Genomic DNA, 13,729 nt, shown 5'->3' on the forward strand with positions numbered 1-13,729 from the left:
TGCAACCTCTATGCTCTTGACAGGAGGAGGGGGGAGGAGACAGGAGACTCCTTGGAAGCTAGCTAGCCAACTAGCCTTGAATAAGCCACAAAAACAGCAGAGACCCTGTCTCAAACAAACTAGAAGGCAAGAACTGGCATCCAGGATTGTCCTCTGATCTCCACATGTTCACACGCCTACTGTGGTACATGCCCGCCTGCACTCACACACACGAAGGGAAAGAAACAACTTCCATGTGTATGAGTACACACACAAACACACACACACACACACACACACACACATCTCTATACCCCTCTGGGCCAAGCCTGGCCCTATGGCTGCCTCTCTTTGCTCTGTAATCAACTACAGATCCATTCTTATACACCAGTTAGACCACCTATAGACATCAACCCTGGCAGCTAGCAGACTTTTTGGATCTAACCACTAATAATAAAGGTCAGGGCTTCCTACAGACAGACAGAGACACATATAGACATACCGATACACACAGAGACACATGTAGACAGACACAGAAGGACAAACACACAGGTAGACACAGACACATATAGACAGACACACAGTCACACAAACACATGTAGATACACAGAGACACATAAAACACACACAGTCACAACTCTAAGGCTTGTCTCCTGTTTTCTTTACTATGTGTTAGTTCCTCCACCCTCACCAGATTCAGAGAGCATCTGGCCCCTTTTCCAGCTGTTCACACCTGTTCTCCAAGAGTCACAAGATCCCCAGGTCACAGGAGTGAACCTGTTTGTCTCCGTAATTCTCATCTCGCCAAAATCAACACTTGATTCGCTCCTCTAAGCCCCAGGCCCGATGTGTAGAAATGGCGGGCAACAGATCCATGGTGGTGCTAATGACTTTGTCGGTGTTGAGGCAACCCCTGGGGTGACACTGACGCTGATGCACAGCCCTGTGGAAAATTCCCTCCATCCTCCAGTCGCAGCAAATGTATTACAAATACAGACAGAGAAAGCATAGCAGATGCATCCGAGCCACTTCATTAAATCCCAGGGTCGCCAGCAAAGCCTGTCTGGACGCAGCCCTGGGCTTCGTGATTTGACAACTCACTCTATTTGGCTCCTCTAAAGAGTGGACCTTCTTCATGAGGCTCACACAAGACAGCCAAGATAAAAAAATAAATTCATCTTCCAAAATATCATATCCTTCAGGAAGGACAGAGAGAGCTTTTAGCTCATTTTTGGGCATGGGAACAGCGACGCACATGACAGCAACGGGATTCACAATTTTGGACTCCCTTCTCCGAGGCGGAATTCTCTAGAGCAAGAGAACAAGAACTCCATCCTGCAGGGCTCCACAAGGCTCCAAGGAGAGACCCAGTCTCAGGAGAAACAGAGCAAGTCATTTGTTTGAGCCCATGTCAGTATAAACATTCAGACACCACCTCCCTAAGCCACCGTCAATGTCTCCTTTTTCTTGAATGATGTGGAGACAGAGAAATAAATGTTCTGGGCTGCGGACAGGCTAAGTTGGTAAAGTACTTAACAGGTATGAGGACCTGAGTTCAGATCCCCAACGCCAACATGAATGATTAGGTGTGTGCTTGTGATTCAAGGAATTAGAGACAGGAGGGTTCCCTAGGGCTCGCTGGCCAGCCGGTCTAGCAAAATCTGTAAGCAACTAGTTCAATGAGAGAACCTGTGTCAAAAATAAGGTGGAGTATGTGTGTGTACGTGTGTGTGTCTGTCTGTGTGTGTGTATGTGTGTGTGTGTCTGTGTATGTACATTTGCATTGTCAGTCTGTCTCATATATACCTACCTCCTGGACTCAGGTTGTTCTCAACTCTTAATATGGAAGGCCTTGGTTAGTTTAATCTGGCTTGCCCACAGAACACAAGGATTGCCAGGAGTCTTAGGGCAAGGCCATATTGTAGGTTTTAAACCAGTCTGCTTTTGTCTTTGGGGACAATTCATGGCCCGTGGCCAGGAAACAAACTATGTCACACTGGAGGCTCCTGCAGATCCCTGCTCAATGAGACTTTATGGATCCAGACATACTCTAGACCAAACCCCGGTCTTGTGTAGGCCACACAGAGGAAGCACCAACCTTTTCTAGACATTCCCTTGCTAGCCATCAGGAAGGGGCGAAGACTGACACCAAGGGCTGGCAAAGTGGCTCGGCAGATCAAGACACCTGCCTCTAAGCTTCACGACCCGAGTTCAAGCCAGGGACCCACACAGTGGAAGGAGGGGAATGAGTCCAGAAAGCTGTCCTCTGACCTCCACACGCATGCGTGCCTCTGCTTGTGCATGCACACGTTAAGAAACTAAATCAATCAATGTAAGTTGGAAAAGCCTAAGGCCAGGTCCCCTTTCACTTCTGAACAGAAGCAGACATGATGTAAAGGGCAGGCTCTTTGGGTGCATTCGAGTTTCCTACACTATCTGAGCAGATTGGAACTGGGAGCTCTCTGGGAGATTCTGTGATCTCTGCTGCAAGAGCAACGAGCAACCGCTGTGCTAAAAAGCTGGGGGGGGGGGAGGACAACAGAAATACTAATCTTAAAGCTTCCTCACAGACAGCAAGGACAATGAAACTTCCGGCAGACTCTGAAAGAATTTGGAGCCAAAATATTCACTGATCAGTAATGAAGAGAATCGGGCATAAGTACCCCGTGTCCAGATTTCTCAACTGCAAGCTGTGTGTCCCTTTGGTAGTATTCAAATTAAGCCAGGAAGTTCATGATGAGGTTTTTTTTATTATTATTTTAATAGTCATTTACTTTAATGTATATTAACAAAATTTTAACACATCAAGCTCGTGGGTTTTATTATCTTATAATGACCCTAAATTAGTTTTTAAGCCTGAGAAAAGGAGGCTTTTATGGGCACCAGACTTCAGCCAGCTGAGGCAGACAGCTGCTGCAGGAAAGCAGGGCACGTGAAGAAAATATATTCGGTAAATAACCCAACCAGGCATAGCCAGTTGGTAAAAACAGCAACGACATATGGATTGCCAGAGTAAAGAAAGCAGCCTGCTTATGAGAAAGACAGAGAGGAGAAAAAAGAGGGAGAGGAGGACAAAGGAACAGATCATCACTTGAGACCAAGAACGAGAGAAGGAAACAGCAGCTTCTCTGTTGACACTAATCTCCTCCTCTGTGAGGTCATCTCCCTCCCTTCAAATGAAGGACATTCAGACAGAACATGCAGGAGATGAGAGAGAGAGAGAGAGAGAGAGAGAGAGAGAGAGAGAGAGAGAGAGAGAGAGAGAGAGAGAGAATGAAACACTCAGCATGTGCGTTCCTCCGGTACCTTCACGACATCTTCATCCGCCGACCTGCATTCCACAGACTCCAACACATCCACCACAGATCCATCTTCTTGAACCCCCACGACCTTGACGGGAACTGAGACAGGCTTTCCGGTGAGGATGGCGGTGTTCAAAACTTCTGTGTCCTGAGCGAGAGAGCAAGGGGCACAGGTGAGCAAACAGGTGACAAGAGTAAGGAGGGGAGGGAGGGCGACCGAGGGAGCCGCTCACCATCTGGACTCCTGTTAGGACTACAGAATCCCCAGCAGGCTCAAATGCTTGAACATTTGGTTAGGCCCTGTTACAACATGGGCCTGCCCCTGAAAGGCAGCGGTCATTCTTGGTCAGGAGAGATGGCTCAGTAGTTGAGGTCACTGCCTGGTCTTCCAGAGGACTGGGCTTCAATTCTAGCACCCATACAACCATCTGTAACTCCAGTTCTAGAAGATCCGACACCCTGGCCTCCACAAGTACTTCATGCACATGGTGTTCATACAAACATGCAGATAAGACACTCACACACATAGAAAGAAAATTTTTAGTTTATATTAAAAATAGTAGTCACTCTTTTTTTTTTTTTTTTTGCAAACTAGCAGGGAATTTTATTCAAAAGCAAAATGCTCTTACAGAACCAAAAGAAATACATTGTCAAGAGCCATAGTGGACCATAAGAATCAATGTACCCTTGAGAGCCCAAATTATTGTCTTGGATTTCCTTTTATGGGATGCAAAGAGAGAAGAAATTTAGTTAATAGAAGGTATAGTTTGAGTGGTTCTCTATTTCAAATTATTAGTTTTCTTTTTTTGTTTTTTTTTTCTGTTTTTTTGTTTGTTTGTTTTTTGAGTCAGGGATTCTCTGTATAGCTTTGGAGCCTGTCCTGGAACTCACTCACTCAGTAGATCAGGCTGGCCTTGAACTCATAGAATGCTGGGATTAAAGACGCTTGGTGGTACCACCTGAGTAGTCAGTCACTCAGGCCGAATCCTATAGTGAAGATCAAGCCACACCCCTGCTTACAGCTCTTCTCCGAGACAGAGTTAAGAAGCTGCCTCTGTCTCTCTGTGTTTATCTCTCTGTCTCTCTGTATCTCTCTCTTTCTCTCTGTCTTACAAGTCCCTCTCCAGGTTTTAAAGGAAGCATCCCCTTCCCTTTACGGCTCTTGTCATGCTCATCTGCCACGTATACCATATAGTTCCTTCTGCTCTCCTCCCCACCCCCAGGGCTGATCGTGGTCCTGAGGCCCCTTTCACCTAATGCAACCACGCTCCTGATGAACAGGCTTCCTTTCCCATATCTTCCACAGCTGCTCCATCATATCTAACAGCCAGCAGCAGTGGGCACTGTTTGAGACATTATGGAGCCGTTAGTAGGTAGAGTTACTAAAAGAAGACGGGTCCCCGGAGGATGGAAGATTCCAGAAAGTTGGGTGGGGTTCTGCCTCACACTGAAGATAATTAAGCCGCCCAACAGCTAAACTCTCATTAGTCCCCAGTGGCAGGGGCACTGTCCTCCCTTCTCATCTTGCAGACATGACTGCCACTTGGCACAAGAATTATCTTCAATATTAATTAATTAGCACTGTACATCTGCAGTTATGTGGTTTGGGAGGATTTTTTGGAGGCTTTTGGAGGGTGTGTGTGTGTGTGTGTGTGTGTGTGTGTGTGTGTGTGTGGAGACCAGAGGACAACTCCAGGGATCATTCCTCAGAAACCACTTGCCATGCTTATTAAACAGCATCATTCACTGGGACCCAGGACTCTCTGAATAGACGAGGCTGTCTGACCGGTCAATCCCAGAGCCCCCCTGTCTCTGCCTCCCCAGCACACACCGCCACCTTGGCGAGCTTTTAATAGGGTCTCTGGAGACTGAACTCAGGTACATTATCACTGAGCAAACCTCTCTCTTCGGTATTTCAGTCTTCACTTTAGATTCACTTGGAAAGTGATTGCTCATTTTGGGGGACTTCACAGCACAGTGATCACAGACTTCCTACGGGGTTCAAATTAAGAAAACAATAGCACAAAGGACCAGAGAAAACTGGCTACCAGTAAGCACCTGCCTACCCCAGGTGCCACCAGGACCTTCCTGTCCCTCACCTTCCAGTTCTCTCTGAGACTGTCCTCCAAATACAGACATGTGTGGCTTTTCCTCTCTTGCTCTGGCAAACTGTTGGGACACTGTGGGTTCTATCTTCCTCACTCAGCTAGATCAGTCCATCACATGGCATACTGGTTCTGTTAGAGTTGATCCCACCTGACCCCACTAGGCTTCATGAAAAGGCACGTGACCCTAAAACAGCCAGGGAAAATACCCTAACAGTGTGTTCACAGTAGAAAAACCACACGCAAGACCAGGTTCCTGATCAAGATTTCTTGATTCCCCAATGCAGCCCCACCTGAAGGTCACTCACTGTCTTTTGATGCTTAGATAAATTTCTGCTTTAACTAAACTTCAGCTTCCCCTAAAGCCAGTTTGAACTGGGTTTTATCACTTGCAACCGAAAAGTCTTGTGTGAGACTAGGTGACAGGGTGGGCTCTAGAGAAAGAAGCCAGCTCATGCATCAGTCTGTGCCCTGGGGAAGCCCTCGGAGGAGACACGGATGCATCTCCCAGACTGAATTTCAAGTGTGCAGGCACAGACTTCCTAGAGCAAATCAAGGCTGACCCTGACTTCCAACCCTGGCGTGTGCAGCTCAGTGCCTGTGTTTCCACGTTTCGACTCTTCCATGAGAGGCTTAGATTTTTGCACCTTCCTCCCCCATCATCCGTGGACAGCCTCTCAATACTTCCTATGGCTATCACTCCCATCCCTCAGCGTACTGAAAAAGAAATTGCCGCGTCCAACATCACAGCAAACGTCATCCACTGCCAAAGATACAAGGCAAGCATCTGTTGAGAGACATGACTCCTCGGCTCCTGATCTCAGAAGGGCTAGACTTCACACGAAAGTGTGCAGACAGCCTTTCAGAAGCATTTCCATCAGTGTTCAACCGAACGGCATCACAGAAGATGGCAGAGTAAGATGTGTACAAGATTCTCTGCCCTGTGAAAGCAACCAAAGAGCTGATAAATACCATTGAAAACAACTATTCCAAATGCATATGGGGCCGGGACACCGTTTACTCATGCAGAATCTTGGCTTTTTAAGCAAAAGGAAACCAGATTAACTCAGTGGCATTTTGCCCCAAGCTTCTCTCCTCCTCTACAGGGCTGCAGTGGTCTTGAACAGTGGCATCTCACCTTCACAGAAAAGCCTGCAGTGTAGACACTGCTTGAGGGTGCAGCTGGAGACCTCCTGAAACCTCAAGTCACTGGAGGACCTACCTGCCGAGCTGTGTGTGACCTGAGTCCGAGCTCACCCAGGGGCAAAGCCTTCTACTCAGAGATGTTTGTCAAGCAGAATTATGGGCAATTGTTTATTCCCAGAGCTGTTGGAGGCCATGGACAACGGACAACACTTGAGCAAAAATCTTATGGGGAAAACACAGGGAGTGAGAGGACGGTGGGAGCTTTAAAGGGCTATGACTGAATCCTGGGAAATAACAGATAGGAAAAGTGACAGGCACATAGGGAGATTGTAGATACATGATAGATAGATAGATAGATAGATAGATAGATAGATAGATAGATAGATAGATAGATAGATAGATAGATAGATAGAATTATAGAAAGAGACAACAGTTAATAGAATGATAGATATATAGACATATACACAGACTGATACACCAATAGAATAATAGAAACATAAGTAGATGAAACATGTACAGTGGTAGAACTATAGATAGATCACAGATACAGAGATAAATACATAGACAGACCAATAGATACATAAATAAACATAAGTTGACAGAGAGATACATAGAAGTTAACATAGGTAGATAGATAGATAGATAGATAGATAGATAGATAGATAGATAGATAGATAGCAGAGCAAAAAATGAATACATAAGTGACAGATAAATGATAGAGATGTGATAAATAAATGCTTGATGGTCCATATATAGATGATTAATAGATATGTGGTGGTTTGAATGAAAATGGCCCTCTATCAGCTCATGGGGAGTGACATTATTGGGAGGTGGGGCCTTGTTGGAGAAAGTGTGTCACCAGAGATAGCCTTTGAGGTTTCAGAAGCTCATCCTAGGCCCAGTAGCTCATTCTTCCTTCCTGTTGCCTGAGGATCTGGATGGAGAACTCTCGCCCTTCGCCAGCACCATGTCTGCCTGTACTCTGACATAATTCTGCCATGATGATAATGTACTAAACCTCTGGACTGTAAGACAGCTCCCAACTAAATGCTTTCCTTTACAAGAGTTACAGTGGTCATGATGTCTCTTTACAGCAATAGAAACCCTAACTAAGACAAGACAGACAGACAGACAGACAGACAGACAGACAGACAGGGACAGATAGACAAGTAGTAGATAATAGGTAAACAGATGATGGATGGATGGATGGATGGATGGATGGATGGATGGATGGATGGATGGATGAAGAGAGAGAGTGAACGAGAGAGATGACATCAATAGATAAATAGAAAGATAATAAATGATTGAAGGTCTCCTGGCTTCCAGGCCTCAGGAAGAGTACCACAGCTGCCCTGCACTTGATGTGCAGCATGAGCAATGCACCTCCAATGCACAATGCTACTAACAGTAGCTGCAAGTAACTTCCTGATGTATTGACTATAACCTCTCAGAGTAAAGATTCAAACTTACTGCAAACACACACACGCTGAGCCCTGGTTAGATTTTTGTCTTCCACAGCCTAGCAGATGATTTAGCCACCGAAACCACATCAGGGTGCTGGGGAATGAGAGCCACAAATCTTACCGCTAGAAAAGTGAATCTTAAAATGGAAAGGAGATGCAGCGGGAACTCTGAGCACAAAGTAGATCGGGGGGAAGGAGTGAGAGAACTCATGTGCAGAGCTGTATGTGTTTACGTGGATACAGTTGGGAGTGTGTATGTGTGTGTACATAAGGCTTTTCCTCACTTCAGTTCTCTGAGAGGCCGTAGCTGCAAACATCAGACTCATTCAGTATTTATCACGCCAAGTTTAAGTTCTACATACCATTCCCTGAATAAGAAGATAACAGGGCTCCGTGGAGAAATGGTGGATTGATAGGCAGAGGGAAGCAAAGAGCAGAAGCCTAAAATATCTCATGCAGCCAGGAGGTAACTAAGTTCTCAAACAACAGAAATGTCAAAAAGGACACAGGAGACGGCATGAAGGGTTGTCCGTTGCCGACCAGGGACAATTTAACATCCCAGTAAACAATCACAGCAGCCAATTATAATCTATGGAAGAAAATGAGTTTCTGAATCCACACCGCTAGGATTAAACAAACAGCGGAGAAGGAAGCTGGGTCCTTGGGGTGGCATTCCGACTCATAAATGCAAAGGAATCATGAAATTAGAACCCCGCCACCTGGCAGCCGCCATTTATGCCTTAATTATCTCGGGTCAGAATCATTAATGCATTCCACGGCTGACTGGAAGTCTAAGAAACTGGCTATTTGCAGTGTCAGTGTCTTGGTGCAGGAGAAGTAACGATTTCCAAATGAAGCAACTGCAGTGCATCCTGATGATCACAGATGCCGTCACTCGTGAAGGAATAGCCTGGATCTTGAAAAGGACACGGCGACACTCTGGAAGTAGAGACTGAACTCGGAACAAAGATGTGAAATAAACCCAGCCAGGAGGTGTTCGACAGAGAGAGTGGGCTGTATAAGCGTGTCACAGTCTGAATGACAAACGGTGGGAAAGTGCTATGGATTAAGGACAGGACACATGCAGTGTCCTGGACTAGGACCTCAGACTGGAAAAAATAATAATTTGGCTGCAATGGACACAAACGGACAAATGGTAAAATGTGGGGAAAGCTTGGGGATGAGATAAATGTGCATAGAAATGTCTCTGTGCACTCAAGAACTCCAGGGAAACCCTGTGGATGAGTGGTTAGGATAAAATACCTGGCATAAAGTGAGCTGGGGGAAAGGGGTTTGCTTTGACTCATAGTACTAGAAGGGAAAGCATGGTGCTGGGCCAGTTAGGCGGGCTGGCAGTCAGAAAGCAGAGGGAAAGAAGGAAGTGGGACCAGTCTGAAAACCTTTAATGTGCACCCTAGTGATGTACTTCCTCCAGCAAGGCTCCACCTCCCAAAGGTTCCATAACCTCGCCAAACAGCGCCATCTACTGGGGACCATGGTTCAAACATAAAAACCTGTGAGGGATAATTCTCATTCAAACCACCATAACCTCTTTAAAGGGCCATTGTGTATGTAACTCACTCTCAAGCAGCTCAAAATAAAGTGTTCAGTTGGGTGGAATCGTGCAGGCCTTTAATCCCAGCACCCAGGAAGCAAAAGCAGGCATGTCTCTGTGAGTTCAAGACCAGCCTGGTCTATATAATATGCTCCAGGCAAGCCATTGCCACAAAATGAGGCCCTATCAATAATAATAATAATAATAATAATAATAATAATAATAATAATAATATCATGTGTTTGTGTTGAGAGAGAACACTAACCCTTGTGGGAACTCTAGAGGAGGAATTTGAGAAAGGAATTTCTTTAGAATCATGAATCCAATCAAAAGACCAATAGAGCACAGCAAGGAGAAATAAAGAAATAAATGCACAGATTGAGGATTCAAATGCCTTATGAACATAACTAAACACAGTTAATGCTTTTCTTAAATATTAGATAAGAACCAGACACTGTGACAAGTGATATCTGTCATTTATAGAAATCATTTTCTATTGATAATACATATTGATTTTATTAACATGTTGTTTAATCCTCGGATAGCCCCACTGGAGTTACCCTCTGTGTCCCCATTGCATAAAGGATGGAATGGAAGCTCAGAAGAGTTCAGTGATTTGGCCAGAATTGTGATGTTGCTAAGCAACAGGGCTAGGATGGGGACAGAAGCTCTTGGATGCCACAGCTTCCATCCTGGGTGCTTAGCTGGTCTTCTCAGCTCACATGCACAATGGACCCTCAGTCCCATTCCATCTCCTAACTCCAAATGAAGCTTTAAGGATAAAAGACAGATTTGTAGAGACATTGATTTCAAAACCCCTCACAAATAAGTTGTATAAGGGCGAGGGAGACGGTTCAGTGTTCAAACTTGATTGGCACACAAGCGTAAGGACTGGAGTGCAGATCCTCAGAAATCCACACAAATGTTAGGGAGGAATGGAGGACAGCAGTAACTCTAGCCCCAAAAGGCAGAAACAGGGGTCTCCAGAAGAAGCTGGTTAGTCAAACTAGTCGTACTGGTGAGCTCTTATTTGATTAATAAACCTCTGCATCAATGAGTAAGGTGGGAAAGCAATGGAGGAGGACTCCCAACATCAACCTCAAGCTTCCACATGCATGTCCTTGCATGCACTCATGCCCTCACACATGCAAAGACATGCATACACCTGTATACCTATACCACCTCTATGTGAGAAATGGAAAAATTTAAATGTTATATAAATAATCCATCCATGATTTTTATAAAAACAGTCGAGTAGTCTCAGGTGCAGATGACGACCATGCGTAGCTTCTGGAATGCTCTATTCTAACTTCTACCCCAGCCCATGAGGCTCTGGATCACCGTTTCTGAGGCCTGGCCTCCTCTAGATTCTGATCCCTGGATTCTAAGTAGGAATCTAATTTCTAGACGCCATGATTTCTCATTTTTAAAACCACAGGGCAGTTGTAAACCTCACTCAGAAACCAGCAAGGACACAGGCTCTAATTTAGTTAACAACAATCAACCCGGTGTTGTGTATTATATAACTCAGAAATCAGCTCAGCTCCCTCACTCCCAGTGGCTATTTTTAGAGTGTAGCAATTTATTATCCACAAGGCAATGAGAGAGGTCAGAAGTCAGTTCTCTGTGAATTCTTGAGCAGCACAAACAGGATTGTCTCAAACAGGACAAGCCCCAGAGAGTCAAGGTGGCCTCCAGCAAAGGGCTGGACTGCAATCTCCAGGGTGCATTCCCAGGAGAGTGGGGAAGGCTGTTTAGAGTAGCGGCCCCTGAGAGCAGTAGTGTGACATTAACTGATGGATGAAATGAAAGGTTACCATAGGGAAGCTGGAGGTGTACCACAGCAAGATCCAAAGGGGGTGCAGCCAGCCCCCTACACATGCAGGCATTCCACGGGGAGTAGGAGCTGAACTATGTAAAGCCACGGGAGCAGGATCCACGGTCCCATCTTTGCCATGGCTTCCCATGCTGCCTGGAGTATATTGAGATCTCAAAGACTGCGGAATGATGGTAAAGCCATCCAGTATGATGTAAGGGCCATTTGTGGAAACCTTCTTCCTCTGCTCCCTGTCACCATGGCAACAGTGACCAGGCACCAAGTCAGCATTTTATAGTCACTGTTGACTGGTCTAGATGTGAGCAATGGTCCATGCTGAGCCAACAAGCTGTCTCCTGAAAATCAATTTAGAACCAGGGCTAAGAGACTCCGACCTCTGCACAGCTTGTTTCCAGAAAGGAAAATCAGAACTGAGAGGCAGTGATGGAGCATTTATGCCAGCAGAATGGCAGTAAAAAAGGAAGGGGCAGAGATGAGAGGTGGGGGCTTCTGAGTCCTTACTTGCATGCCATGCCTCCCTCCTCCTCATATGCCAGGATGCACCATGCCCTTGCAAAGAATCCCCACATTGGGCTCCCACTGTTGCTGGTGGGTTTCTGTCACTTGCTGCAAGTTTAGATTTGGCTGCCAACTAGTCATCTGGAAAGAGGGAACCTCAACTGAGAAATGTCTTCTATCTGAATGGAATGAATGAATGTCTGTGGGGCTACTACTGCTAATTGATACAGGACAGTCAGACCACTGTGGGTAGTATGGTGGTACCGTCCCTAAGCAGATGGGCCTGGGCTGTATAAGAAAGGTAGCTAAACAGGAGACTGGAGGCAAGCCAGAAAGCAGGGTTTCTCCCTGGCCTGTACTTCAGTTCTTACCTCCAGCTTCCTGCCTTAAGCTCCTCCCCTGACTTTCCTTTCCGATGGACTGGACGCTGTAAAGCAAATAAACCCTTTCCTCCCTGGAATTTTACTGCAGCAACAGACAAGTTAACCAGGACACTGCTATGGGAGTTGTAGCCAACAACGTCGATGTCCTTTGGATCTTAGGTTCTACAGGGAAGACAGATGAGCTGCCAGAGCAAAAGGTCTTTGCTTTTCTTTTGTGTGTGTGCTCGCATGCACATGTGTGCACATGAATGTGGAAGCCAGGGAGCAAACATTATGCATTATTCTACCTTGTTTGTTGAGACAGAATCCTTCACAGACTTGAAGATCCCTGAATAGGCTAAGCCGGCTGGCCAGTAAGCCCCAGGATCCAGTCTCCATCTCCACAGTACGGGACAAGCACATACTATCATGATTGGCTTTCTTACATCTGTTCCAGAGACCAAGCTTGGGTCCTCAGGTCCACTCACCTCTTCAGCCTTTGCCTTTCAAAGTCACACCAAAGCAATGGACATGCTCAGTCCCGCAGGGTTTCTTTATTAACTGGAACTGAACACGGAAGCCTGCATCCTTCCATGCAGGTCCTATACTGGAGTGGTAGGTGGATGCAACAGGCCAACATGAAATCCCCTAAACTGAGAGTCAAGAGACCTGGCTGCTGCAGCCAGCTCCTATAATGACCACGAGTCAAAAATAATCTCTTCTGTTGTGTTGAGCAATACGATCCAACCTATCAGCTTCCCAGAGGTCAAGAGATGTTGGTGTAAAGACACACATGCTAAAGGAAAGGATTGTGACAATCTGAGTAGATAGGGTTGGTAGAACCTCGGGAGAAAAAAAAAAGGTCAGGCAAGGTGGTGTACGCCATTTATCCTGGCAGTTGAGATACAAAGGCAAGCAGATCTCTGTGAAGTTGAGGCCAACTTGGTCTACATAGTGAGTTCTAGGCCAGCCATGACTACATATAAAAACTCCTGTCTCGAGAAGAAGGAAGGGAGGGAGGGAAGGAGGAAGGGAGGGAGAGAGGGAGGGAAGGAATGAGAGAAGAAAGGATGGAAAGATGGACAGATATGGAGGGAGAGAAGGAGTTAGGCAGGCAGGCCCATAGACTGCTGAAGATCTTTAGAAATAGAGGATCCCACACAGGCAGCAAACAAGAAGAATAACGCCCAGTGGAGCGTGCCAGTAGGACATCTGCTCCAACACCAGGCTGATCACTGAGATGGGACCCGACTCCCTCCAAAGCACAGGCTCTTACCCATGTTGCAGAGCATGTGGAGGTGAAGCTGGAGGCAGTGTGCAATCTTTATCCTGCCAGTGCCTGGGTAGAACTGGGCCACAACAGAAGAATACAGGGCACTTGAATCAGTGCTACCCCTGGCTCTGGCTCCACATTTGGTAGATATGGAGTGATACTGTGATGTTCCGTTGGCACTCTGAGCCCCTCACTATCCCCTCAAGAGG

At 46.1% G+C, this 13,729-nt stretch overlaps 1 protein-coding gene across 1 annotated transcript in view; it reads right to left on the minus strand.

Moving 5' to 3' along the window:
* The window catches only part of Tmem132b (transmembrane protein 132B), a 285,174-nt gene that overhangs the window by 36,724 nt on the left and 234,721 nt on the right, over positions 1-13,729 (minus strand). Inside the window, exon 5 of the mRNA XM_013350061.2 lies at positions 3,286-3,429. Within this exon, the coding sequence (XP_013205515.2) occupies positions 3,286-3,429 (144 nt within the window). The remainder of the gene's footprint in view (positions 1-3,285; positions 3,430-13,729) is intronic.

Source organism: Microtus ochrogaster, chromosome 2 (assembly GCF_000317375.1).
Source record: "Microtus ochrogaster isolate Prairie Vole_2 chromosome 2, MicOch1.0, whole genome shotgun sequence".
NCBI lineage: Eukaryota > Metazoa > Chordata > Mammalia > Rodentia > Cricetidae > Microtus > Microtus ochrogaster.